This window comes from Passer montanus, unplaced genomic scaffold, assembly GCF_014805655.1.
Source record: "Passer montanus isolate IOZ18808 unplaced genomic scaffold, ASM1480565v1 scaffold18, whole genome shotgun sequence".
Classification (NCBI taxonomy): domain Eukaryota; kingdom Metazoa; phylum Chordata; class Aves; order Passeriformes; family Passeridae; genus Passer; species Passer montanus.
In genome coordinates, this window is record NW_024365381.1 from 10,562,426 (window position 1) to 10,588,390 (window position 25,965).

At 35.1% G+C, this 25,965-nt stretch overlaps 1 protein-coding gene across 3 annotated transcripts in view; it reads left to right on the forward strand.

Annotated features, from left to right (window-relative positions):
- TTBK2 (tau tubulin kinase 2) overlaps positions 1-25,965 on the forward strand; it is an 81,755-nt gene that overhangs the window by 45,151 nt on the left and 10,639 nt on the right. For 2 of the 3 annotated variants that reach the window (XM_039705111.1, XM_039705110.1), the window contains 8 exons: positions 3,557-3,622; positions 4,188-4,280; positions 5,243-5,368; positions 8,279-8,436; positions 9,464-9,680; positions 11,626-11,837; positions 13,014-13,614; positions 18,775-19,023. In XM_039705111.1, coding sequence (XP_039561045.1) covers positions 3,557-3,622; positions 4,188-4,280; positions 5,243-5,368; positions 8,279-8,436; positions 9,464-9,680; positions 11,626-11,837; positions 13,014-13,614; positions 18,775-19,023 — 1,722 coding nt within the window. The remainder of the gene's footprint in view (positions 1-3,556; positions 3,623-4,187; positions 4,281-5,242; positions 5,369-8,278; positions 8,437-9,463; positions 9,681-11,625; positions 11,838-13,013; positions 13,615-18,774; positions 19,024-25,965) is intronic. The other variant, XM_039705112.1, reaches the window with a different exon arrangement.

Genomic DNA, 25,965 nt, shown 5'->3' on the forward strand with positions numbered 1-25,965 from the left:
GAAAAGTTCTAAGTGCATGTACTCAGTTATTAGTGTCTGATGTGGATTTTAAGATAGAGATGAAAGTGTGGGTTTGAAGAGCTTATATGCAGTGAAAACCAATGGAGAACTATAATATATTGTAATGGCAATTGTATTTCAACTGCCTGTTCTTTCCTTACTCAACTGATCCCTGAAATTTTCATTTGTTTTAAACTGGTGCTAACATGTGCTAGGTATTACATTAGACTGCAAAGTCCATATGATGAAAGAGGGGAGGATTGGAATATGAATTGTTGAAGCTATGAGAAAGGGTTTCAAAGAATTGAAACTGTGTGTAGTTCCAATCATGGAAATAGATTTCTGGTGGAATTTGAACTAAGAAATTAGCTTTTTTTCGAGGGAAAAGATAAAAAAGGAGAATTCTAACTTTAAGAAAGGAAAATAGGGGTAACATAGGTCTACCCATCCCCCATGGCTTTTGAGCCCTACTCTAAAGGCAACACTGCTGGCTTCTCAGTGCAAAACCTAGACACTTGGGAATACTCAGTCATGGCCTGATTGACTGGGAGAACCATGGTATGTCTCAGATATAATGTATTGATTTTTTTAATGTTGATTTTCTAGATTCTGTGACTGCAGTAAATATGTCTCAGATATAATATATTGATTTTTTTTTCATGTTGATTTTCTAGATTCTGTGACTGCAGTAATAAGTTAACTTTTTTGCTCTGTGTAACCTTCCCAATGTTGCCTCAACCAATAAACACAGAGCATTTATCTAGAGACACTGAATTGAGCTAAGGAGAGTGATTTGCCTTCTCCACAGCCACTCCAAAAAAGCTACATTCATAGGTTTGTAAGCATAGTGTCTCCTGAACGGAAGTCTGAAAGTTGCTTAGTAGAAATAGCTGATTTCCTGCATGTAGATTATCTGAGACATTGCCAAATGTTTTCAGGGCAGTAACACCTCCAAAAAACACTGATGTTACATTAAGGAAGTACCTTTATAATTAGAAAAATTCATTGTAGTCTTTGGATCTGCTTGATTCATCTGCATGTATCTTCAAAATATTTTTTAAACTTCAATTTGAAGGATTTAGTATTTTTCTTTGGCTACATGAGATGTGAGATGCATGAAAAGTTCTGAAACAGTTTCGGAAGTTATGCAAATGCTCAGAAGTTTATAAGTTCTGTTCTGAATTAGGCAAACTTGATTTGACCTACAGAGCATCACTTATGTCAAGAGAGACATGGTAGAATTATTTTATTATTGTTGTGTGCCATTGTAATACTGCTATTGAATAGTGACTAGCTGCATTACTAAAAGGTATTTTATTGCATCTTGAAATATAACAGAGTGACATGCTTTTACTTCCAATTATAGAAACTATACTTTAAGGCAAGAGATAATGAAAGGCTTTAGATGTCCTTGCTGTAATAAAGAATTCAGAATTTACTTCATGATAAGCTCATAGATAGAAACAATATTCATGCTTTATTTTTTTTTTCCTTTTTCTTTCATTCCCATCCAGGTGATTCTCAGATAATTGAAATCATGTTAGGGCAGATAAGGATGACTGTGACTTTAACATTCAAAAGCATTTGAATTGGTACACAATGAATTTCCTCATAAGGACATTTCTTCCCCAGGACAGAAGTGGAATAGGTCAGATTTTTAGTTTTTGTAAACTGAATGGGATAATTTAGTTATAATATGACATTTCTTAGTATTTTTCTCTTGCTTTTTCCAGCAACCAAAGCATTTCTGTCTTAGCTGTTAAGTAGAAATTGAAGTTGTGATGCTAGAAATGAAAGTGGCATTTCATCCTGGGTTTCATATTTTCCATTATGCTCAGAAGAACAGAAATATTTAACTAAGTAAAACTGAATATAGTCCTTCCTTTTTAACACTCATGCCAGAGGCAAAAGACAGCAGACATTTGGTTTCATCTTCTGAAACTATATCCTCTTGAGATTTGTGGAATTTGTATTTGCAACTATTTTAAAGTTAAGCTCTCAGTGCCCTCCTGAGAAAATACTATTCATTAAACTACATAGTTTTTGAAATTTATATGTATTTTCATTGTCTTGGCAGTGATGCTGTATTACTCTTAGTTGGATGATTTACCAACCTGCAGAACTACTAAGGAGATTTAAGTGCTTTAAAAAAAATGTTTCTGCTAAAATTTATCAGTTTTAAAGCATTTTGAGCTATTCTTTTTCTAATTGCATGGTTCTGTGAAATTTCTGCAACTACAGTGTAATGTTTCATTTCAGGGTAATGTTCAGTGTGGAATATGATATAAAATTAAAGATAAGGCAGACAGACAGTCGAGTCTGTCCTGTCTGAACATGAAATGTGTTCTGAGCACCATTTAAACTGTATAATGATGTGTAAAGTCTAAGATCTGTGGAATATCATTTGAGTTCCTCTTCATGTTAAGAACACCCTAGAAACCTTAACTAACACTGGTTCAGCTCTCATACTACTCTAGCAGATATTGATTATATGGGCTGTTGAATAATTTTTTAAAGATGTATCCTCTTCATGTTAAGAACACCCTAGAAAATATTCTCTGCCTTAACTAACACTGGTTCAGCTCTTGTCCTGCTCTAGCAGATATTGATTATATGGGCTGTTGAATCATTTTTTAAAGATGTTGTTGCATAATTCTGCTGGATTCAATAATTAGATTTATTGACAATAATGGCAGCTCCTGATTTATTTAAATGATACCTCTGTATAGCATCTGTTGGTGGATAAGAAAAAATTATACATATATATTTAGGTAGAGAGAGGTGAAAGTGTTTTCTCTTAATAAGGTATCAATTATGTATTGTGATTATCTTTGTGTGTATATCAAACCAGACCTTTTAATGTATTGTGCAAATTTAAAAAAAAATCTTCAAAATTGTCATGAGTCTTGGGAGAGCAGACAGATCACCAGTACCTCTCTAAGTACAAGTCAGATGTGAGGTAGATAATTCAAGCTTCTTATGTTCATTGTTACAGGAAACAAAAAGAACCCTTTACTGGGAAGATAAGACTGCATAAAAGAAAGCAAATTGAATAGTCCTGGCAGTTTTGTCTATATATAATGATTAATTAAGCACGTAGCCTGGATTGGATATCTCTCTCAGGCAAAGTAATAATATCACAGTTTGATTTTTTAAAAATTAAATATCTACTAATTATGACTGTCATTAATTATATAATTCCTTCTGTAATGCTTTTATTTGAATAAAAGGATGGGAAAATATATTTTCTGATTATAATACATCAATTGACTTATGATCACAAGATATCTAGAGTATCAGGGAAGAAATGCTGGTTTTCAGAAACTGGAAGAGAAAGAAATATTTTAAATTGGTGTCTCTAGTGCAGCCTTTGGTTTTTATTGGTCAGCCAGTTAGTGTCCACTTGAATTTCCACTGAGAACTTGTAGCAGAACAGTAAACTGAAATAAAATCTCAAAAGAGATATGTTGTGGCTCTGTACTCACTTTGTAGATGCCAAGTTCAGTAGTCAGCGGGTTTCCTTCTGACAATGAGTCTCTTTCCTGTTCTCTGACAGCCACGAGCTGTTGCTGGCTTTCGAGGAACGGTACGATACGCATCAATCAACGCTCATAGAAACAGAGTGAGTATCACAGTCTGCATCAAAACCATCTCATGCAGCTGGAAGCAGTCAGCAACACAGTTACTATTCATTTCCTTTTTTGTATTCTTATCTATGCATTTGTTATCTAGAAATTAACAGCTATAAATTTTGTGAAAGGATAATGTAATTTACAGTAGTTGAGGATAAAAAAGTTATTGTACAAATAATAGTGATTCTAATACTTACTTTTAGTGTTCAATTATATTGCAAGTTATTAAGTTAAAAAGTGAAGCTACTGGGTTTTATGAGGTACATAAGGCCCAGTATATTTTCTTAACATCATACTCTAAAGAAATCTGAATAAACAGAGATTTGCAATGTTATTTTAACACACTTCAACTTTAATTTTATTTCTCTCTGTCTTCTGTGGAAATTTTACTTGTATGTTTCTCCTTAAAATAGACACTTGATTTAATTAACTTGTTTTGCAGCATAGGTTATATTAAATTTTATATAATAATTTAAGTTTTGAGCAGTAAAGAACTTATCTTCCCATTTGTTTAGGTATTTGTAATATGCTTTAAAATCATACTTCCTTTAACAGGAAATGGGTCGGCATGATGACCTCTGGTCTCTCTTCTACATGTTGGTGGAATTTGTGGTTGGGCAGCTGCCTTGGAGAAAAATAAAAGATAAGGTAAAGCTAGAGGTGAAACCAGAGCATAAGGGAGGTTTACTTCTGGATTCCAGGGAAGTGCTGTGATAAAGATTCCCCTTAGAATCATTAATTAATTTTAACATTACATTTTCCAGTGTTTTCTAGTGTTAGTTCTTGTGACTAGTGTCATGGTATAAAAAGCAATCAAATTTTACTGTGTTCTAGGAAAAAGGAGGTTATACTTTTAGACTGAAATTATTGTAAAGGGCAGAAGTGTATATTTGCCACTTACTTCATTAATCCTGTTATCACTTGAGTACTTTATTTCAGCTATCACACGCTTTTGATTATTTGTGAAATAGGTATTTTCTTGTTTGCTGGTGAACAAAAGTGGATTGGGCAATATGCAGTAGTGCCTTTAGTCATTTGTCATAGGTGAAGTATGCAAAGAAAATGTCTAATCAGCCTGGTATTACTTCTTGCAACTTCTTTTGAATTCATACTGAAACCAGGTTACTCTCTGATGTGGTTTATGTATTGGTAGATAACAGTGTGCTGTATAGCATCTCCTTTTTGGTTTGGATTTATGCATCTTACGTGACTGAATATACATCAAAAAGTGACTGAACTTGATGTGATGCAACAAGACATTCAAATCTTTAAAACATACTATAAGAAAGGGTTGGAGCATTTAGTGACAGCTCTTTGTATCAGTCAGCATTCAAACAGACAACACAAACAACACAAGCACAGTAGAAAACTAAATGGCTTTTCGTATTGAATTTGAAGTTTGTACGTTATTTTGCTAGTGTACTGAGGCCAAAACCAGAGTCTCCTATCTTGCTCTCTGGTGTAGAATGCCCTTTTTCAGTGCCATTCAGGGTAATGTAGTCAGTGCCCCATCTCTCTGGCAGTGTATTGAATGGTTGTAGCAGAGAACCTGAGTGTGTTGTAACAGAGAAGGAAGACGTGCCAATGTTTGTTGTGTTACTTACTCCTAGGAGCAAGTGGGCTCCATTAAAGAAAGGTATGAACACAGACTTATGTTGAAACATCTTCCTCAAGAATTCAACGTCTTTCTGGATCACATTTCTAATTTGGATTACTTCACAAAGCCTGATTACCAGGTAAACACTTGTACTATTTTGTCTTTCTGTCTTATAAAGAAGGGAATTTTATGCTGTTTCATCTCCAATTTACTTTGATTTCATTGTGTAATCTTAATAGTTATTATGGTTTGTGCCACCATAAAGTTAATTTTATGACCATTTAGTGCCACGGAAACCTCTATGGTTCAAAGATGTTATTTTTTTCCATTTGGGAAGTGTAAGGCTGTTAAGTTTCTAAAAATAATTGACACCTGTTTTTCAGTCAATATTCTGTTAGTATTGGGAGTTATCCTACTATCACAGCCTCTAGTACGTGCTCCATAAGTTAATTGATCAGATTGTTCTCTCAGGGATTGTCATTCTGGCGGTTTTCCAGTCTGGAACTCAGCACCTACAGCTAGAGCACAACATACATTCATGCTGTGTTTTCAAAACTGAAGTATTGTGTACAGAGATCACAGAAGACCAGTCATTGTTCTTTGTTTAAGAGAAACAAAGAGTTCTTTCTTTGTTGAAGAGAGTATTGCCTGCTGAAATGGACAGCCTCTGCCCAGTGGTAAGGTGGTATGTGCTGAGAGGATACACTGTAGAATGTGTCTTTACTCGCTCATGTTGACCTAGGATTAAACAATAAATAAATGCAGAACTTTTTCCCAGTTTGTGGAAAGCAGCAGAGGAGTGCTCAGAAAAAGCAGGGAGGGAGAGACTTGAGAGTTTTTTCAGCCTTGCACACTGTGAGAGATTGCACTGATCAAACTGCACACCATGGTAAGCTGTCCCTGTGTGCCTTCCTCTGGCTCCCAGAAACATGCATTCCTGCTTCCCACTTGCAGGACCTGTCTGCCTCTGTGCCTTTGTTCAACTCCCCAAATCAGTGAAATCAGAAGGAATGAGTTTCTGTTGTTGTTCCAAGTGTAATTGGTTTAACTGAATAAATAAATCTGACTAATTCTGGAATTGTAACTTTGATAAGAGCAACTCTACTTTGCTTGGTAAGATTAACAAAGAAATCAAGATATATAAGAATTGAAATAAGAGCTGAAAATCTCAAGGAATAACTGATTTCCTGTTGTAAGTGGACTTCTATAAATATACTGGTATATGATTCTGCATATTTGCTAAACAAATCAATTTTTGTGAAAAAAATGGAATATTAAAAAAAGTTATTACAAATACAAAAAATGTTCAGTATTCTTGAAAAAGAAATACTTTGATTTCTTTTTTCCTCTTCTCCATTGCAAATTTCCATGAAATTTGTCCTATAGTTTACAATTAAGTGAGGAGAAAGTTTTCAATGTTTTATGTACCTGGTTATAAAGATGTATCAGATTTTTTTTTCCTATGGTGAAAAGTACTCTTGCAAAAATTTTGATGTTCCATAGAGAAACCTTGATTATAGACTGCTAAATACATTTTACATTACAGAATTGAATGATAAAGCATATAGACATTCATATTTTTGCAAATCCTTTTCTGTGGTCTGTTGGTATCTAACACAGCACATGCACTTAACACAATACCAGGACAGAGTTTTTCCATGATAGAGAAAGCTCAGTAATTTACAGTCTTGTGGCTATTCATGGAACATTTGCAGTTGTGTAGCTGCAGCCTGAGCCTTACAACAGAGTCTTACTCATGTGCTTTAGACCAGAGCAAGGTGGTTTTATTTAGAGCAGTGAGAATGCACTTTTAAACTCTGGTCTCTCTTAACCTGTGTTTGCAGTGGTGTTATTCCTACCTACTATATTCTTTGTATTTATGGGTGGGCACTGAGCACGAATGTATGTATATCCCTGCTTTGAAGAGTTTGTAGTCTAAAAAGTTCATCACCTAGGCCAAGAAGCCATGTTTGATTTGGCAATATCAGATGTTTATTTTTTTCAGGTATTTGTGCATACATTGCCTCAGCCTCCTGATATCAATAAGCATTTGAGTTTGCATTTGGCTTATAGCAGAAGTTGTTGAAAAGATTGAAAAGAGAATGACTTTAAAAATTACTTCAGAGACACTGCTTAATGTTTGGAGGAGGAGAAGAATTAAACACAGTATATAAAGGACAGAGTAAACTATGGCTTTATGCTCTTCAGTAGGATTACAGAAATGACTGGGACAGGTGGCACACAGAAGGTTCTTGAGAGTAAAAATTACTTGGGTGAGACCACTTTATACAAGAGAAATGATCCAAACTTTCCATCTATTTTAAGTTGCCAAAGGGTATGCCAAAGGAGAGTGAGGAAAAATTTTCAGAATCCTGGATTGGAAAAAAACCCAGATTTTTAGTCTCTAGGGGAAAAAAAACCTTTAGAAATGTTAGAGAATGTTATGGACACAGCCTTCCCATCAGTGACAAGAATGAGATAAAGTTTATTTCACAGAGGGAGGAAAGTGATGCCATTTTTTTCTCTGTCATGAACACGAATTTTCTAAAGGCTTTTTCATAAAATGGGAATTGAACACTTAGACATTTATATAGTATAAATGTCAGCATTATGTGAAGTAAATGATATGTGGTTCTTAATACAGAAAGGTATGAATTAGCAGATCAGTGTTCTTTCCTACACCTCATGCATTTCCTTGGTTTCATGATGTTACCAAATGTATTATTTTCTCTTCATCTGCTAGAGAGCCACGGTATGGTATTCTGCAGCAATGTAGTTATGCTTCTCTGTGTGTATTTCTGTCTTTTTGTAAAAGTCTATGGTGTATCTTTGCCTCATGCCTCTTAAAAGCACAGATGTGGGTGGATTTTTTTCTCTTTTAATAAAATGGAATTTTGTATATCTTGGCCTCAAAATCATGAAAAATGAGAAGTGTTTCATGTAAAAACCCCTTTTTAATGTTGTTTTCAGTATAGAGGATGTTATTTCTTAATAGTTTGGTGTCTTAGAAAAAAAAATGGAGCCTATTAACTTTTTTCTTTATTTTCAGCTTCTTATGTCTGTGTTTGACAACAGCATGAAAACGTTTGGGGTTATTGAAAGCGACCCTTTTGACTGGGAGAAGAGTGGAACTGATGGCTCTCTGACAACAACAACAACTTCAACCACCCCTCAGCTGCACACTCGTCTTACGCCGGCTGCAATTGGGTATGCACGGTGTAGCCTCTTCAGTGGTAGCCACAGAGGGGCTTCCTACCAAAGGGAAATTATCTCTATAATTTAGGTTTTTTCTGCAGGAGTTTGAATGCATAGAGGAAGGAGGTTTGGGGGCATTTGAAGTATTTCCCTTTTTAGACTTTCAGTTTATACTATCCTGAAAGATCAGCACTGCAGTCCTAAAATTACAGCAATAAAAATAATACTCCAGGAAATTGCATGTAAATTTGCTCATCCATCCTTTGCTAAATCGTATTTTGTGAAACTAAATAATGTGTCCTGAGTTTAAGTGCCTGGAAATATAAGTGCCTGGAAACAAACCCATTGTTTTCTGTAATCTTGAAATAAAATTCTAGTTGCAATTTCCTTTATGAGTTTGAAAAATGACTGGATCTTTATAAGAAATTTGGAAGTAGATTTTGGTTATGTTTGAAATAATATTTATTATGTTGTATGAGACATTCTGTAATGAAGTAAATTGGACAAGATGGTGTGTTCAATAATACCCATAGTCATCTCAGGGGACTGAAGACTATAGGAGGTGTTTATGGATGAATGTAAGAAGTGTTTATGGGTGCCATTAATTTTTTTGAATAGAAGAATACATAGAGAAGAATCAGGAGAGAAGTTGAGCCTGGACATGAACTCTAGCAAATTTTCTCAGAAGTGGCTTCAAAAACATTCAAAAAACCAGCTTTATGTGATAGTTTGGGGTTTTTTTTTTTCAAATTTTCTCAGAAGTGGCTTCAAAAAACATTCAAAAAAACAGCTTTATGTGATAGTTTGGGGGTTTTTTATTTACATATTTTGTTATGTACCTAAATTAAATAAATTGTGAAAGCCAGGAGGTTGGAGGTGTTATATTAAATAATTTCCAAGATTTATTTTACTGCAGAAATGTGCGCTTTTTTTGTAAGTTTTGTTTGTTTCTTTCTTTTAAAATAGAAAATAATTTCTGTAAACACATGAGAGTATAAAAAATTTTATTTTTCTGATTTTTTTTAAACTACTTTTGTAGAATTGCCAATGCCACTCCTATCCCAGGAGATTTGCTGCGGGAAAATACAGATGAAGTATTCCCTGATGAACAGCTCAGTGATGGAGAGAATGTTATTCCTGTTGGTGTATCACCAGAGAAACTACCTGGATCCCCTGGACATCAGCGTCCTCAGGAAAAAGATGTTTGGGAAGAAATGGATGCAAACAGAAACAAAATAAAACTGGGGATCTCTAAGGTACTTTCAAATCTGCATTGTGAAGATGATCTTTGAACAGCTTTGTGTTCTTGTAGTGCACGTAAGATATAATTAATAAGGCAGTTGTACTGATACTGATTAACCAGAATGATCTAAGAAAATGATTTATAGTAGAGATAACATATTTTATATGATGAAAAAAACAGACAGGCTTTTGGGCCTTGTGTCACTTTATCAGATCTTTATGATTAATAGCTTGCTGATAATTTGAGACTCTGTAGTTTACTCATATTCATTTTCTTCAGACATGATCTTCATTGTTGCTCACTGAGTGAAATCAAAGCAAATTTCCTGCATCTTGCATGTGTAGAAGCTAGATACTAAATGTGCAAAAGAAGATTTTAATGTTCTCCAGTTGGCAAATTATCAGTGTGATTGGCAGTATCCATTTAATTCACTTGGTGGTTTTGTCTCCATAAGATATGATACCTTTGTGCCGATTCAGAGGTTCATTGCCTGGTCTTTAGAATAGAATACTGCTTTATTTTCAAAAGTGGTTTCTGAGAATTGCTTCCTGTCTTCCTTACTCACAATCACAGTATTTTATGCTTGGACAGATGTTGCCAGTTTCTTGATATAAAAGTGTTCGCATGAAAACAGATCTGGTATTAAAATATTGTTTATCTAGGAGGGCTGTCTAGTTTTGAAGCTGTTACTCCTTCTTTGCTAAGAAAACAAATCTATTGTGGGAAAGACCAAGGCATGGTGCCTATTTTCAAATGTGCTTATTTGTTTGTTTGTTTTTAGCAAAGAGAGAGAAAGGAGATTGTTCTAGTTCAAACAAAGGCACTTTCTGTTACACCTGTAGAAACCAAGGATGGTCATAATTTCCTAGCTCTAAATCATATTCAATTATTATTCTAAATCATGTTCAGTCATTATTAAGATACAATGCAGTTGGGTTAAAACATCGTTTAAAGTCACAGAAGTATTTAGTAGGTTTAGTGTATAACAGTGTTATATGTTCCAGAGAATAAAAAAGAGAGCCTGGAAGCTAACTTCTCTTTAATAAGAGCACTTGACTGTAAAGCAGACCACAGATGGTACCAAATGCTAGGTTTCTTGACGCCGGCAATTATATACAGACATGAACGGAACGGGACTACACCTGAACAGCGTCGTGAGCTGTTTATTTAAGAAGCATCAGTCTCATTACATGGCTATGGCAATGGATAGATGTGAGCAGCTCGCTATCCAGACAGAAGGCCAAGGAAACTTAATGTTGCAACATATTATAAGACAGGTTCAGACCTAGTTTCAGCCAATTAAATAGAGAAAAAGCATATTGGCAGTCATTCTATCCAACCACATGAAGCACACGTGGCTTTGATTAAACCAATAGCTCCTTTTTCTCTCATACAATAGCTCGTTTATAAAAGACAAAGCACAGAGACCTATTAATATTTAACCTTTTAAATATTTACTAAAATATACCTTTTTGCAACTTAGAAAGCCAAACTACATAGCTTTATTGTTCTATTTCTTATGTCTTCGCTACTGCTGATATCTCTTTTCTGTTGCTTAAGCATTTTACTATCCTTACTGTCTCTGCGGCCTTTCTTTTTCCCAGCTTTCCTAAAATCCTCTAATCCCATGGATTCCCACATTTCTGACTATTATTAAAGAAATTTCAGAGATGGGTGTGAAGTGTCAGAGTAAATGTAACTGTATTACTGTGTCTTTGATACTCCTGTTCTCAGACTTACCCAGAACGGATACATTGCCCGTATTTTGTCTGCTGTAGGTGTGTGCTGAAGAGCATATCTAAACTACCTTAACTATGGCATGAACTTAAAGACCATTCCAAACACAAATTGGCTTTTCACATTCTAAAAACTTGGAGGGCCTTTACCATGTAGTACCTTGTCTTCCTCTTGTTGTGCCACTCCTAGTGAGTTACATTTTAACTTTACATTTTGCACAGGCTGCCACAGAGGAAGAAAACAGCCACGGACCAGGGAACGGAATGCTTAATGCCCCAAGCCTCGGTTCTCCAATTCGAGTTCGCTCAGAGACCACCCAGTTAGACAGAGATGTTCCACTGGTGCGGAAGTTACGCTCCATTCACAGCTTTGAACTGGAGAAGCGTATGACCTTGGAGTCTAAGCCCGACACTGATAAGTTTCTTGAGACCTGGTAAAGAAATTATGTTGTCATTTTGCTAGGATCTTTTAAGGATATGTGATTAGGATACTGTTATCTATGCTGTGTGACGAGCAGGAATAGAGCTGTTGAGTATGCTTATGTAAGTTACAGCAAAGTATTTTTCATAATATTGCTACATAAATGGATTCCACTACTTGGCAGCTACTTTAGGAAATGATTACTGCTTGAATACAGTTGAAGTTGGACTTCCACACCTGGGGAATTTTGTATTTCAAGACTTAGTAGTTGTAAACCTGGTATTTATTAACTTTTTCTTCAGTGGCATACTCTTGATAGTCAGTACAAGTCATCCTGAATAAGAAGGTTCACATCAGGTGCTCAATAGAAGTAGCATGAGATTAGGCTATATGACATGAGAAGGGAAGTTTACAGAAATTGGAGTGAAGAAGTTAGAAATCTACCTGCATGCAGCAGACTTAGTTATGCCCAAAGATGTTGCACCAACATAAAAAAATCTTGGTGGAAGACAGAAAACTTAAAATGGAATTTGAAGGTAGAGAAGAGACAGAAGTATGGAAATGGATTTAGTTTGCCTGTGTCTAGAAAGAATAAGGGGAGAGGGACACAGTGAAATCTGACTGAAAGGCAGAGGCTGAGTGGGGACAGTAGAAGAGAGCTGGGGTGGTGACAGTGGCAAAATCCTTCTGAATACTTCATAGGGGAGCTAGGAATTTGAATTTGTTTGATGAAACAAATTATGCAAAGCGTAAGTAAGGAATCGATCAAAGCAATATATAACATTCTTCTTGAAAGCATATAATAATTGCTGCAGGAGACATCTGTTTCTTCTGTTCCTCTTTGAGTATCTGCTTTGTAACAAATTGCGTACAGTGGACATCTGTACTCACTACTGAGTTTTTTTCTCTCACAATTCTCCCTTCTGGTAATTATATTTACAATACAATGTGACATACATTACAACTAAAATTAAAAATGTGTACGTTTCTAAGACCATCCATCCATTTTTACTTGACACCATACTTATTTGTCTCAAATTGTGGATCTTTGAACCATTGTAGGCTGTCCTAGAATATGACAACAATTTTTTATATAAATCTAGTTTTCTTCTTCTGAAAACACTCAAATGTAACTTACATTATTTAATTCATTCTTAACTAATTCAGATATTAACTTCTTTTTTCTAAGTTTGGAGAAGAAGCAGAAAGACTTGAAAGTGGCAGAGACTCCTGTTGCTGCTGTTCCTCCTCTTTCTCAGAAAACATCTCTTCCTGCTCCTGTGACTGCCCGCACGGACCATGTTTGGCACTATGATGAAGAGTATCTTCCAGATGCTTCAAAGCCTGTGTCAGCTAATTCTCCTGACCATGCTGATGGTGTTATGAGCAATGGATTTGTAGCTGTTAACCTAAGCTCCTGCAGGCAGGAGGTTGATTCTAAGGAATGGGTGATAATAGATAAGGAACGGGACTTGCAGGACTTCAGGACAAATGAGGCTTTAGGACACAAAATGACTGGAAGTCCCTCAGATGAAGAGCCAGAGGTATTACAAGTTCTAGAGGAGTCCCTTCCGGAAGAGCAGTCCAGAGAGGGCGGTTGGGCAGGAAAAAATGTCCATGCCAAGAACCAAACTTCAGGGGTGGAGTTTGTTCTCGACATGGAATGTCATCCTGCTGCATCTGAACAGCTTACAGATAGATTGGAGCTTCTGTCTGGAGCTGCAGGACAGCTTCTTGCGGCCACCCCTACAAGTCCTATGGAAGCTCAAGCAGAAGGAGCAATCACTCCGGTAAGAAAATCTCTTCTTCATTCAGAATTGTAAGAGGAAATGGTAAAGGTCGTCACTAAAATACAGCAGTGTAGCAGAAATTCCTAGTTTCAGCAGGTATGGGACTTGATTCTTGAAGACTGATCTTCCATATTCTATTGCACAGCTGTTTACAGTCATGCATGGAAGTGCTAATTGTTCTGCAGGTGTGATCCACAAAACTGGCCACATTTAGCAAAGAATTATCTATCTATCTGTCTATCTAAAGAAGTTCCTTGTGCAGTGATTCCTAATCAGTGAGACACACATGCGAACACATTTATTATATTTACAGTACATAAACATAAAATTAAAATTGAATATGTAAAATACTGTGCTACAGTGTTCCAGGAAAAATCCTGAGTGGCTGAAATTAAAGAAACAGTTACTTGCTCTCATGTCTCACTGTGATTTCTGCACTGTGTGTTTGCTTCTTTCACTTTGTTTCTTCTGTTACTTCAGAAATTTTTAATGGTCCCTATACAAACAACTTGTTGCCTTTTATGAAGTGTTGATGTTTTTCACTTCTAAAATACTTTTGCAACTCCTACTTTACTCCTATATTTTTTGCCAAAACAGATTGCTTTGCTTTTGTTGCATATCCTTTTTTTCTTTTTCTGAAGAATCTTTTCTGAAGAATTCTCTGTTACACAGTTTTTGAACATTCACTTTTTTCTTCTGTCACTGTTTCTAAACAGAGACTTCTTTGCCTTTACTTAAGGAATGAGGTTAAGTGATTGGGAATCACCTAATGGTTTTAATTCTCCCCCTTTTAAAGTAGATATTGTGGCATCTATGATCTAAAGGTCAGTTCTTTTAAGTTCCCTTGAGCCAAGAAACCTGGCTACATTTTTTCTTCTTGTATCACCACTTTTTGTGAGTGGTGATACAAGCTCATTAGAAAAAGAAACTTATCAGCAGCTAGTCATTTATTATCAGGTGTGGAATACCCTTTATAGTGAAAATGAGATAATGTAATTAACTGTAGCAGCACAGTAAAATTTCAACTATGCCTAGATTGGTATGGAAAAGGCAAAGTCATATCTTTCATAAGGCATTATATTTGGACATCATACTTTAAATTATGTATTTTATAGAAGATTAGTTTTGTATAGTAGAAAATGCAGAACTGTGTTAAACAACAGATTTTTGAGATTTAGTTTGAAATATTAGTTGCATTAAAGAATTTTGCATGGCTGGAAACCGTTAAAGGTGAAAAATTATTTTAAATTTTTAAGTTGTTCATGTTTTGTATTTTAAGGTCAGTTTTAGTGAAACAAATAAGAAAGAGCAGCACTTTGTCCTGTAAAGAATACTAATTATCAAGTGTCTTCATTTCAAAAGCCATTAAAAACAGCTTGTAATTTTTTATGCAAATGCGCTATACAACCGTACACTTTATACAGATGTGACTCTTTTGGGGGAAATAGCTGTTCTACTTTAAACTTAAAGTAGATGTGGTACAAATATTATGTACTACAGTGCAAAAAATGGACAATGTCTTTGTCTGAAAAGGAAGAAGCTTCAAGACATGGGAGCAGAAATGGTTGCAAATAAAGTTAATTATTATAAATTGCATTGGAAGAAATACTGGCTGAAGTAGAAACTCAAGTGAAATTATATTTTACTCTGGCTTTGCAGGGAGATAAGTAGCATTTGTCATGACCTCAAAGAAGGGGGAAATTAATGTAGTTTATGTTATGCTGGAAGGGCAAGTAGTGTTGTAAGTGCAAGATGAATGGCAGGAAGGAACTTGGTGTTTCAAAGGTGAATGATGTACGATAGAAGTATAAACTGACCTAGGAATAAAGAAAATAGAAATTACTTGGTCAGTTTAGTAGCTGGGAACAGAGTGTGTCTCTACAATGTGTCTACTCCAGCTGTGATGGCAATTTGGGGTAGTCTCCCATCTACTTCATTAGCCCTTGAAAGCCACACAAAGCCTAAGAGGCTATTTTAGGGTGAGTTTTTCTTTTTGGCCTTCATTGTTGTATTCCACTTTATAAAGGGTACTTAAATACTCCCTCTGATGAGTACTAGAACCTAGTTCTTACAGGTGAGTGTTCTTGTAATTTCACTGGGAACAAGTGTGTGTATATACCTCTTCTTCCTGCCATTCTCTCTGTTCAAAAGTCCTGGTGACCTCAGGGAGCTGTTTGATAGAGTCCTTTTCTTTCTTCCTCAGAGTACTTACCCTGAAACTGTTTTTTTCAATGTTATGCATAAGATGTTCTTGTTCTTTAGTATTTTTTTTCTAGGTAGCACCTTCCTGGCAATAAAAATAATAGGCAAAGGTCATACTTTACTTTTTTGCTGATTTAATTATATTGCATCAGTTACTAAGAGCAGGCTTGGATCCCAGAATCTTAATTTTAGGACTGTGAATCTAGTGTGTGTTACTAAAAGGGTTTAAAATAGATGTTGAAATTGTAGTAGTTTAGAAACTTACAATTACTGAAATAGTTCACTCATTTCAGACAGCTTGAAACTCTAGGACATGCCAATATTCATGATCATCATGCTTATGAATGTATCTCCCATATGGGTATATATATTCCACTGACCTGCTTCACTGTCACTTAGAAGAAAGTATGGTTTTGCTTTCTGGGCTTATTTTGATAAGTTTGTTAAATATGCAAGCAATTACTTCAGTGGTGAATGTATAAAATAATTTTCCTATTGTAAGTCAAGTATTTCTTTGAATATTTCCTTTTTACTTTGGTGATTTTTCTTTGTTCTTCATTTCTTTCAGAGCTTTATTGCTCACTATTTTAATAATGGATGTTTCTGTATGAGAAACTAGTATTTCATACACTCACCCATAATGTTATTTTCTCCTGAAGGAAAGAAATTTCTGGTCTACAGTCCTTCCATTTGTAGATAAATATTCTTCCTGAAATTGTTTGTGTATGTAGACTTCCTGTAATTGTTGATAATATCACTTCTCACCTGTTATACACAGCATCAGCATTCTATTAAAAATGTCAAGTTGCACCAGTTAAGAAAGAAAACTTGAACTTAAAAAATAACAGAGAAAAATGTGTAAATTATTGGCTTGGGGATGAGAAAGTCTCAGGCATAACAAAAAGATATCAAATTATGGTATCTATTATGAAAAAAAAGCCTGCAGGTAAGAGAAGCATTTTTCATGTTATCTTGGTTTTCCAGTTGCAATATGGATTCTGTGTGCTACCAGCAAAGACCAGTTTAATCTGGCTTCATTGTGGACATGTGATCACATATCTGTTGAATACTCAGAGCATGCTAAGGGTATCTGTGCTGACTTTATGCTTTAATAATAGCTTTATTTTGGCTTTGGCTGCAGGACAGACAGTGCGTGATTTGCTGTAATATCTACTGGTATGAAGCTAATTTGTCAAAAGAATTGAGCTGATCTACACTAATAGTGAATTTATACTGGAGCAGCACTTTGCATCATACAGCTCTAGTTTTCTTTTCCTACATTAGTATAGTCTCCTGATACTAATGATCTAGAACTGGACTTCGTGTGTTGTGGACCCACAGCCTCATTAATTTTCTGTGTTGGCCTTGAATTGCAAAAAAACTCCATACAGTGCTTGCACAAAACCTTACAACATGTATTTTCCAAAGAGACATTTCATTTCAGATATTTCAGATTTTTAATGGATTTGAAGTAATTAAGCATGTAACAGCTCTTTCCATCTTCATTTTCAGTTTAAATTAAACAACAGTTTGCTTCGGTCCCACTTGGCTGGTGACACAAATTCGTGTGTATGTATATATATATGTGTGTGTGTGTGTATTATAGAAGAGGGTTTACTGTGTGAATCTATTTATTTTTGTTATTTGGAAATATTGCTGAAATGGAAATTTTGTATGTCAAGGTTATATTTTATCAAAAGCTTGCTCTTAAATTTCTATTTATTTCTGAGTTGTAAGTAATTCAATTTTCATGTACCTCCTCTCCTCATTTGCTGCTTTTATGAGACACTGGAAATACTTATTTTTTCCAATTGCAAGTCAGCTATGCATTGTGGGAACTGAAGCCTTAGTACTGATACAATTAAAGGATAGCTTTTCCTTAGAAACGGAAATTCTTGCTAGATGCTCTTGCTTTCCAAAGGATATCGGTTAGAAATGCAATGGTATAAAACAAAAAGTCACCTTCATGAAGCATGAAGCTTGCAGAAAATTTCCTTATCTCTACTCTTCATGGTTTTCTCTAACTGTAATTGGAACAAAGAATTGCAAACCATGTATAGCAATCTCATTTACAGGTATTTAAGTGTGTCACCATCAGATATTTATTCAGTACTGGAAAAAGTCTTGCAAAAAACCAGCTGATTTTAGCTTTGTATATCAAAGCTATAGGTTTATTAGAATCATCAATAAGCAATTTTAAAATGTACTTTGTCTAAAATTAATAATTTAGAAGACTTTACAGTTCCTATTCTTTTTTCTTACCTCTTATCTAAATGCTTTAATTATTGTAGTTCAAGATGAAGCAATTGTCCCTTGATTCTCCAGGCCGGTGTATCCTCCTAGTTTGGTCCCATGTTTGGGAAATTTCATCAAAATTGTTTAGTATTAACCTTACTAACTAATCCTATCAGGTGCAGTTCTTAATGTATGCTGCTATTGGCCCAGCTGTAAAGCCTCCGGTGGGTGTATATGCAATAAATGTAGTAATCTCAGAAACACAGATGTGATGTTGTGCGGATGTGCTAGGTGTTTGAAAGGATCAGGCAATGATCAGCTAGCCAGTTATCAACTGGTGTACACAATGGCCTTGAAACAGACTCTGTTAGTTTAGTAAATTTGCCCTAGATTGTTACTGACCAGTTATAATAGTTGCAATGGTTGGACTTAAATAATCTAATTTTATTTTCCAACCTAAATGATTCTATGATTCTAAGACTGAATGAATGAAGATGCCAGCTAGAGAAATGAGGATTACTCTTGATTTTGATACTGTATTATTGAAAATGGATGATGGAAAATGTGAAGATTAGACTTAAGACACCTCTTAAATTATGAACTTTCAGCCTCCAAGGGAGTTGTGAATATGGTTTTTGAGGGAATGCATACAGGCAAGACATAAACAAGAATTATTAAAATATATTCAACCTTATTTTCTTCCCCGCCATGTTGTTCTCACAGCTCAACTCATGTCATATGCTGCATTTCTCCACTCCAAGAATTTCAAGTCCCATCCTCCGCACCATGAGCCCTATAGCCTATCTGTCCATCCACTCGGACCCTCTGAGGGAGGCTGCTTTGCCAAGGAGTCAGTCAGCTGAGAGCCACTCCTCTTCCTCCCGCTCAACTGCCCGTAGGCAGCTTCCTGTCATTCCCTGTGGCAGCAAGTGCCCCCCTGTCATTCGCATCTCAAAAGCACAACCTGAGCAGGTGAATAAGCCTTGTCTTCATAGAAGTGACTGCACTGCAGCAGTCATCTGTCAAGTTTAACGTTTTCAGTTGCTCTGCACAGTCTGGTGGTAGGCATATGCCAGTCATACTGCTATACACAGCATCCTAAAAATGTTTTGAAAGATCAGGTTGGGGGAGTAAGAATGGATCTTTTCCAGGAATAGAGCTGGGAATACTCTGTGAGGAAGATAATATTGTCCCACTTAGAAGGGGGGAATATTTAAGGAGCTGTTATACAGGTTGAGATCTGGAGCACAAACATCTTTGGGTGTTTGGGAAGACAGATTCACTTCCTCATGGATTTTGTCTTGAAAAAAAGATAGGATTATAAAATCTAGAAAAAATTATTTTTTTGCTTAATTTAAATCCAAGAATAATGGATTCCTATAATCACAGTAACAGCTGAATTTCAAACTGGGAACGCATATTAAAATTTGGGCTGTCCTAAATGATTTTATTGTGACAAAAAAGGATCTAGAAATACTCAGATTATTTTTTTGGAAATTAGCAAATAATAAAATTTTCCCTGGCTTACAGTATATAAAATAAGGATGGCAATTATCAGGGGTTACAGGTAATGAAAAATGCCACCAAAGAAAGGGGCCTTTTATAGTTTTTGTATTTCAATATGAAAGATGAAGGCTTGCAGTCATTATTGAAGTTAAGTGTAATTATTGTATTACAAAAATTAATTTTGTATCACAAAAATATTGAGATCTGCTGAGTAGTGTGAGTTTGCATTGTTGGGTAAAGCAGTATGACATAGCATTAATGCATAAGACTAACATATCATCATCATTTTACCATTAATATTTCATTTGGATTATATTTTTTGTTGCCTTTCATTTCCAATGTATAAAAAGCTCTATATTACAAACAATTTTTCATTTCTCAGTGAAGAATGAACAGGAGTATTGATATTAAAAGTAATTCATTAAGCTTAGTTACTTTCAAAATTCTGTAGGATCATTGGTATGTGATAAAAAGGTAAAATCCCGACTGGTTTTTAGCTGAATATAAAAAAAAATTCTGTGCTTGATGTATAAAAACAAACAGTAGCTCCCCAATGTTCATGACTGTGAACTTGATGGGATACCAAAATACCACATCTTCATGATGGCTGATATACTGAGTAGGGAAAGGGACCTAGGAGAAATTAACTCATTAGGAGTTAAGCTTCAGTAATTTTCAGCATTGGTTTGTATCCTAGGATGCAAGATGACCTTAATTTCTGGTTGTTGGTTTGTTGGGTTTTTTTGGTGGGTTTTTTTGTTGTGGTTTTTTTTTTTTTGTTTTTTTTTTTTTTTGTTTCTGTATCTATGATTTAAGTTTTTCAATCAGAATCTATTGCAGATGTAATTGGAAAACTTAGTAAAATGTGCACAATGCTCAGAAAAAGCAAGTTGTCATAGAGTGTCTTCTCTGACTTCCTTAGTATCCAAAAAATAAGTAAGCTGGAATATTAATAACTGCTCCAAAGTGATGTACTTTGTCATGTGTAGAAGACCTGGCACTGTGCCAGGTGCTGCTACTCAGTGGAGTGAACATTAAGCTTCTTCTTTCCTTTTACCTGGTAAGTGCTTGACGGCTGTGTTGCTTTTTGAGCTGTCATTTGAAAGTCATAACTGTGTTAAGAATTACCAGTTTGTCATTTCCTATGGAAACTACAAGCATGTGATTGTTTAGTTCATTCCAACAACGAAAGCCTCATATACTTTATGACTCACTGAAGAATTCAAAAACTTTTGCAAGTCCTTCTCTTTTTTACATATTTTAAATATTGAAAAGATTTTTAATGTCATTCATGTTAATCTGTACAAATATTTGTACTGAATATATTTTCACATCTTTCCTGCTGTCTGCGGTTTGGTTCAGCATTCATAACTAATGAATTTCAGAGGTCAGGGATCTGTACTGTTGAGTTTAGTGTCATGCATTAAAAAATAAGAAATGATACATTTGATTCTGAAATCAAGCAAAGTGACTTTCTTTCCAGATTTTTGATGAATAAGGGTTCAGGAGCTCTAACCTATCTTCCTGTACTTTGGTATCAGATAGAGGAGGTCATGAAATCTCTGTATCTTCTCTGCTCACTAGTGCAGAGAGGCTTAGGATGTAGGTTGGTCTATATTTGCTCAGTAGAGGACTCCTGTCTTGCCATACATAAATTATGAAAGAGTGTTTTGCTTCAGCTCTCCTTCTCCTTAGTTATTCAACTTGCAGCATAAAGAAAAGAGTGTTGCAGCATTACAGCTTTCAAAAAAAACCCAGATGAATTCTTTGTACTTGGGTCTGAAAAGTGTGTCTGGAGTGCTATTAGTATCCTTCTCATCTACAGCGTGGTCAAATTATACAGCAAATCCTCTTGAAACCCAACATTTTTTTTTTTCTTTCTGCAAATTCTCCAACCAGATGAGTTCTCTGCTCATTTAGAGAGCTGCATTGGGTGTTGTGTGAGGTCAGTGGTAAAGGTGATGTGAGTGCAGCAACTGCTGCCCAGGGCTGTGTGGGAAGTTACTGCTTAGTAGCTGTAGTGTTAAATGTGCAGCTGTGTCTTAAGAAACAATCAAAATCAGTGAGTGCAGATTTTTATCTCTGGTTTCTCAGCTCTAATTCTCCACTGAGATAGGGAACACGTCTTTTAGCCACGGCAGCAATCTAAAATACTTCTAAACTGGTTGCTCTACAATATGATACAGCCCTTAACTGGATTCCAGTTTTGTCTGTCATTCAGGTGTATTTTCTTTTTTCAGTGTGCTTAATCAGGTATGTGCAGGGAGGCTAATTTAAATTTAATCATTTTATGGTTATTCATTGTGTTAGGGAAGGTTAAACTGTGTCTCTCAGGTTAAGCGATTAGAATTGGTTGGTACTTATACAAATATTTCTGTCTTAAAATTCTCAAATTTCTACCTTACTGGAACATTTAAAAATATTTTGTAATTATATACTTTATAATTGTAATTATGTACTATATAATACTATATAATTAGTTACAAAATGCTCTGAAATCTTCCCACACAAGAAGCTATGGAAATGCAAGCCATCACTTTCATATTCATATCCAAGATGAGAAATAATATACTGATCTGGGTTGAAAAATTTACTTTCATTTTTAAGCATCTCACTGAAATTCAGGGACATATAGAAGAATAAGGTAAGACTTCTTGACATGTTCAGGCATTATTTAGAGAAAGAATGAATATTCCTTATAATTTTTAAAATTTATTTTAGATGTATCAAGTTTATTAGCTGGGAGTGCACATAATTGTAAATTTTGCTCTTTTTTATTACTAATTTAGTATGTTTTGCTAGTCTGCAGTAGCAAGAAAATGAACATTTACATTGTTTTTCACAGTTAGCAATCCCTTTTAGATCACAAATAAACAAACAAAACCCCAAAGTGTTCTTTTCAAATTTGTCAGTGGTATTAACTTGTCATGTATGGTAGGATTGCTGTAAAACTCAGATAATTAACACTCTGGTTTAGAATTTGCAATATCATGAAGGAATACATTAGTCTAAAATCCTTTTCTGAACTTCATTTTCAAGACACGGCGCATTATCAAATAGATGTGTTCTTGAAAGAAAAGAGGAAAAAGGTTTCTTCTGTTTGGTGAGTCTGTGTTTTTACTGCTGCCATGGTTAAAACCATAGTTTGTCCGTAGAAAAAAGGTTCTAATTGCAGATTTTACACAATTGTTATACCTCTCGTAACCCATCCTGATGGGTAACTATATGGAGTCAGTTAGGTTCTTCCCTGTTTTATTCAAGGCAGAAATTCAAGAAGCTAGTCCAGCTTGGAGCCACGAGAACTGTTTCATACACAGTAGATTTGATTTTGTTGAGTAGGGAAAATGTGCAGATGATTACCACCTCATTCATGACAGGGTAATTTTTAATAACTGTTAATTTTCCAATAAATTTTACCCTGGCTTACTCACATTTTTTTAAGCAACTGGATGTTATATTGATAATGATGTTTCTAGAATAATTTTCTTCCATACACTCTTTTTCTAATGCAAAAAAGTAAAAATTTTTATTTTTTACTTTTATCCAAGTAAAAAGATAAAAAGAGGAAATTGCTTGATACATAGGAATCTAAATGCTGCCTTTTCAGAGCAGTCTTTTGTCTGAAGGAAGTTCTTCAAGCATACTTTTTTCTCATCTGTCTTTCGTGTAAAGAAGAACTAAATAGTACAGCATGTTAAATTCTTCCAATGGAAACTCTCCAAGTTATAAATTAAGTAATTAAGAGTTGAGGACAAGCAATCAGCATGAATTACTTAATTTTTCCCAAATAGTGTGTTGCTGTAGAGAACATTTCCATTTGTAGTGACAGAACCATTTTGGCCATTCTGCTTCTGCAGGTTTCTCTACTAGGAGCAGAAGAAAAGTGATGAAGGTCTGGACTTAGCTGTGGTAATAGCATCCACAATAGAGCCAAAAAACCCAAACATACAAAAAGTTGTAATTGTTTAACACATTTGTGTTTCTGGCATCAGCAGTGCTTTTATGATTCCCAAAATTTGTAATCACAACTTGCAGTTATTCTTGTCTGTACTTGAAGTTATGTCTTTTTTTAAAAATTATTCTTTAAAAATGCCAATCCTATCCAAAACATGTGTGATTTATTAATTTTTTCTAACATCATAATTTCATTAGCATAAATAAGTAAAGATGTTTCAGGAGCTAAGTGGTCTGTGGGATTTCCCTTGGAGAGCTGATTAACTCTGGGGTCAACAATTGTTTCCATGACGACACTTCATACCATAATCATCTTGAAATAAATAGGTGGTTACAGTTCAGAACATAATGGATAATGATTATTTCTCCTGTAATTAAGTTATAATTGATCGAATTAATATAATTTAAATTGTGCCTGTAGATGAGTCTACATACTGTCTGCAGTATCATCCAGAAGATAATCTTTAATTTAGATGTATTTATTTCTTAAAATATTTGTCTTCTATTATTATGATTCTAGTGCAACTGTAATTACAAGGAAAAAAATTCACACCTCTGAACTGTGCATTGAGGCAAATCAATGCTTTCTTTAAAAAGAGCCATTTCTTTGGAACGCAAGAAAAATACTACAATGCTGACCATTTTAATAGCTGTATTAATAGCTGTATCACAGGCGTATTATGTAAGTGTTGTGAAATAGTAGTCTGTAAGTGCTTCTGCTTTTCAGCAGTAAAGTTCAAGAATGTTCTTCAATTGGTTATTGCATTATATAGAAGTATTTTCAAATTGAATGAGTACCTGTTTTAGTCATGTTACCAAATTAATTACCCACTTATTAACAGTCACAGTCATTCTCTGAAAGGAATCAAAGATACTATTTTTAGAGAACTCAGTATTTGTCCTGTATAGGATATAGCTTTATGTTAGAACAAAAAAAAAAAAGAAATCTAATTTTGTCTGGTAAGTGGTGTAGGAATAACTGAAAAGGGAAGATGTTTAAAGAATTCAAAAGTTAAGCTGTGGCTAATAAGCCTTAGAGAAAGACTGTACACATGGATCTCTATGTTCTTTATCCTCAAAAGCTACCTGTCACATTAGAGAATTTGGAAACACAGTTGTTCACACAGTTGTTCATTTATAGCTCTGCATCTTATTCCATCCTCTTCCATTTCTTGCAACCTCCATGTAAATCAATGCCAAAATTAACATTATAGAAGAAATAATATATTTAAAGAGCTGTGGAGAGTAACATGTGCCTCTTTTCAGATAGATATAAAAAAATCTTCATATGTTACTTCTCTTTAGTCTAGGATTAGGTCCTGCCACATGTGAGTTTTTACTAAAAAATGATGGTGTCCTGAGGCCCAGAAGTTCCTACAAATGCCTGCAATGCTTGCAGTACTATATATATGGGGCTATTGATAAATATGGAACACTATTCTAGTGTTCCATAACACTGAATTACAGCCATATGTTTCTCCTGTTTATCCCCATATTAGTCTATTTGTAGAAACTTTAATAAACATATAATTAATTATCTTTAACTTCCTGCTGAGAGCTTAATCTGGGCATGGAATGTAAGGGATGCAAAGGATTACACTCTAAAAAGTCAGTAGGAGTGATAGTAGTAGGTAGGGAGGATTTTGGGAGGTGGGTCTGTTCTGAACAGGAATCTGTGAGCTGTCTCCCAAAATGTGAGGTGTAGCAGTGGTTTACTTGTGTGAGAATGGCAATGGCAGTAAATTACAGGACGGTGCATTATATACCCTTGGCTCTTTCATACAACCTTCAGTTCAAATTTCTTTGCAGAGGCATAATACTATAAAGGAGACAAAAAGTAGACTCTTACTGCAGGTTTCTGTGTGGGTTTTTTTTGGTTTGGTTTGTTTCTATTGCCAGTAGTACCAATGTACTAGCTCTTGCACAAGCCTAGTAAGTTCAGCACTCTGTATAATTTCTCTAACAAAATCAAGTAAAATCTGTATTATAACATAGCAGAATCCTAGCAACACTCCACTAGTTGTCTCTTCTTCTCTAGCAGTGAATCAAGAAAGTGTTTTTAGCCAAACTCAGACTCCAGTTTCCACTTTCTGTTGAGTACAGATTGTGTCAGATTCATGAGGCTACAGAATAGAAAGAAACACAGAGCTGAACTCACTGTCCATGTAGAAAAATATGTAATGGTAGCCCCTTGATTTTTAAATTTTTTTGCTGTTTACACCAACTTACTCCAACCAATATCTATAAGCCAGAATGCTGGAGTCCTCTTCATGTGAGAGTGCATTCCTCCCATGTCTCCAGAGACGAAACTTATGTATGTGCTCTCTCTTGTGTATGCATTCTCTCACCCTCTCAGCACGTGATTCTTGCATTTTTGTCTGTATAGTTGCCTGTCTTCAATGGGGAAAGTGAGAAACAACTCCATTTAGTTTTTTCCCTTTTTGATGGGAACTA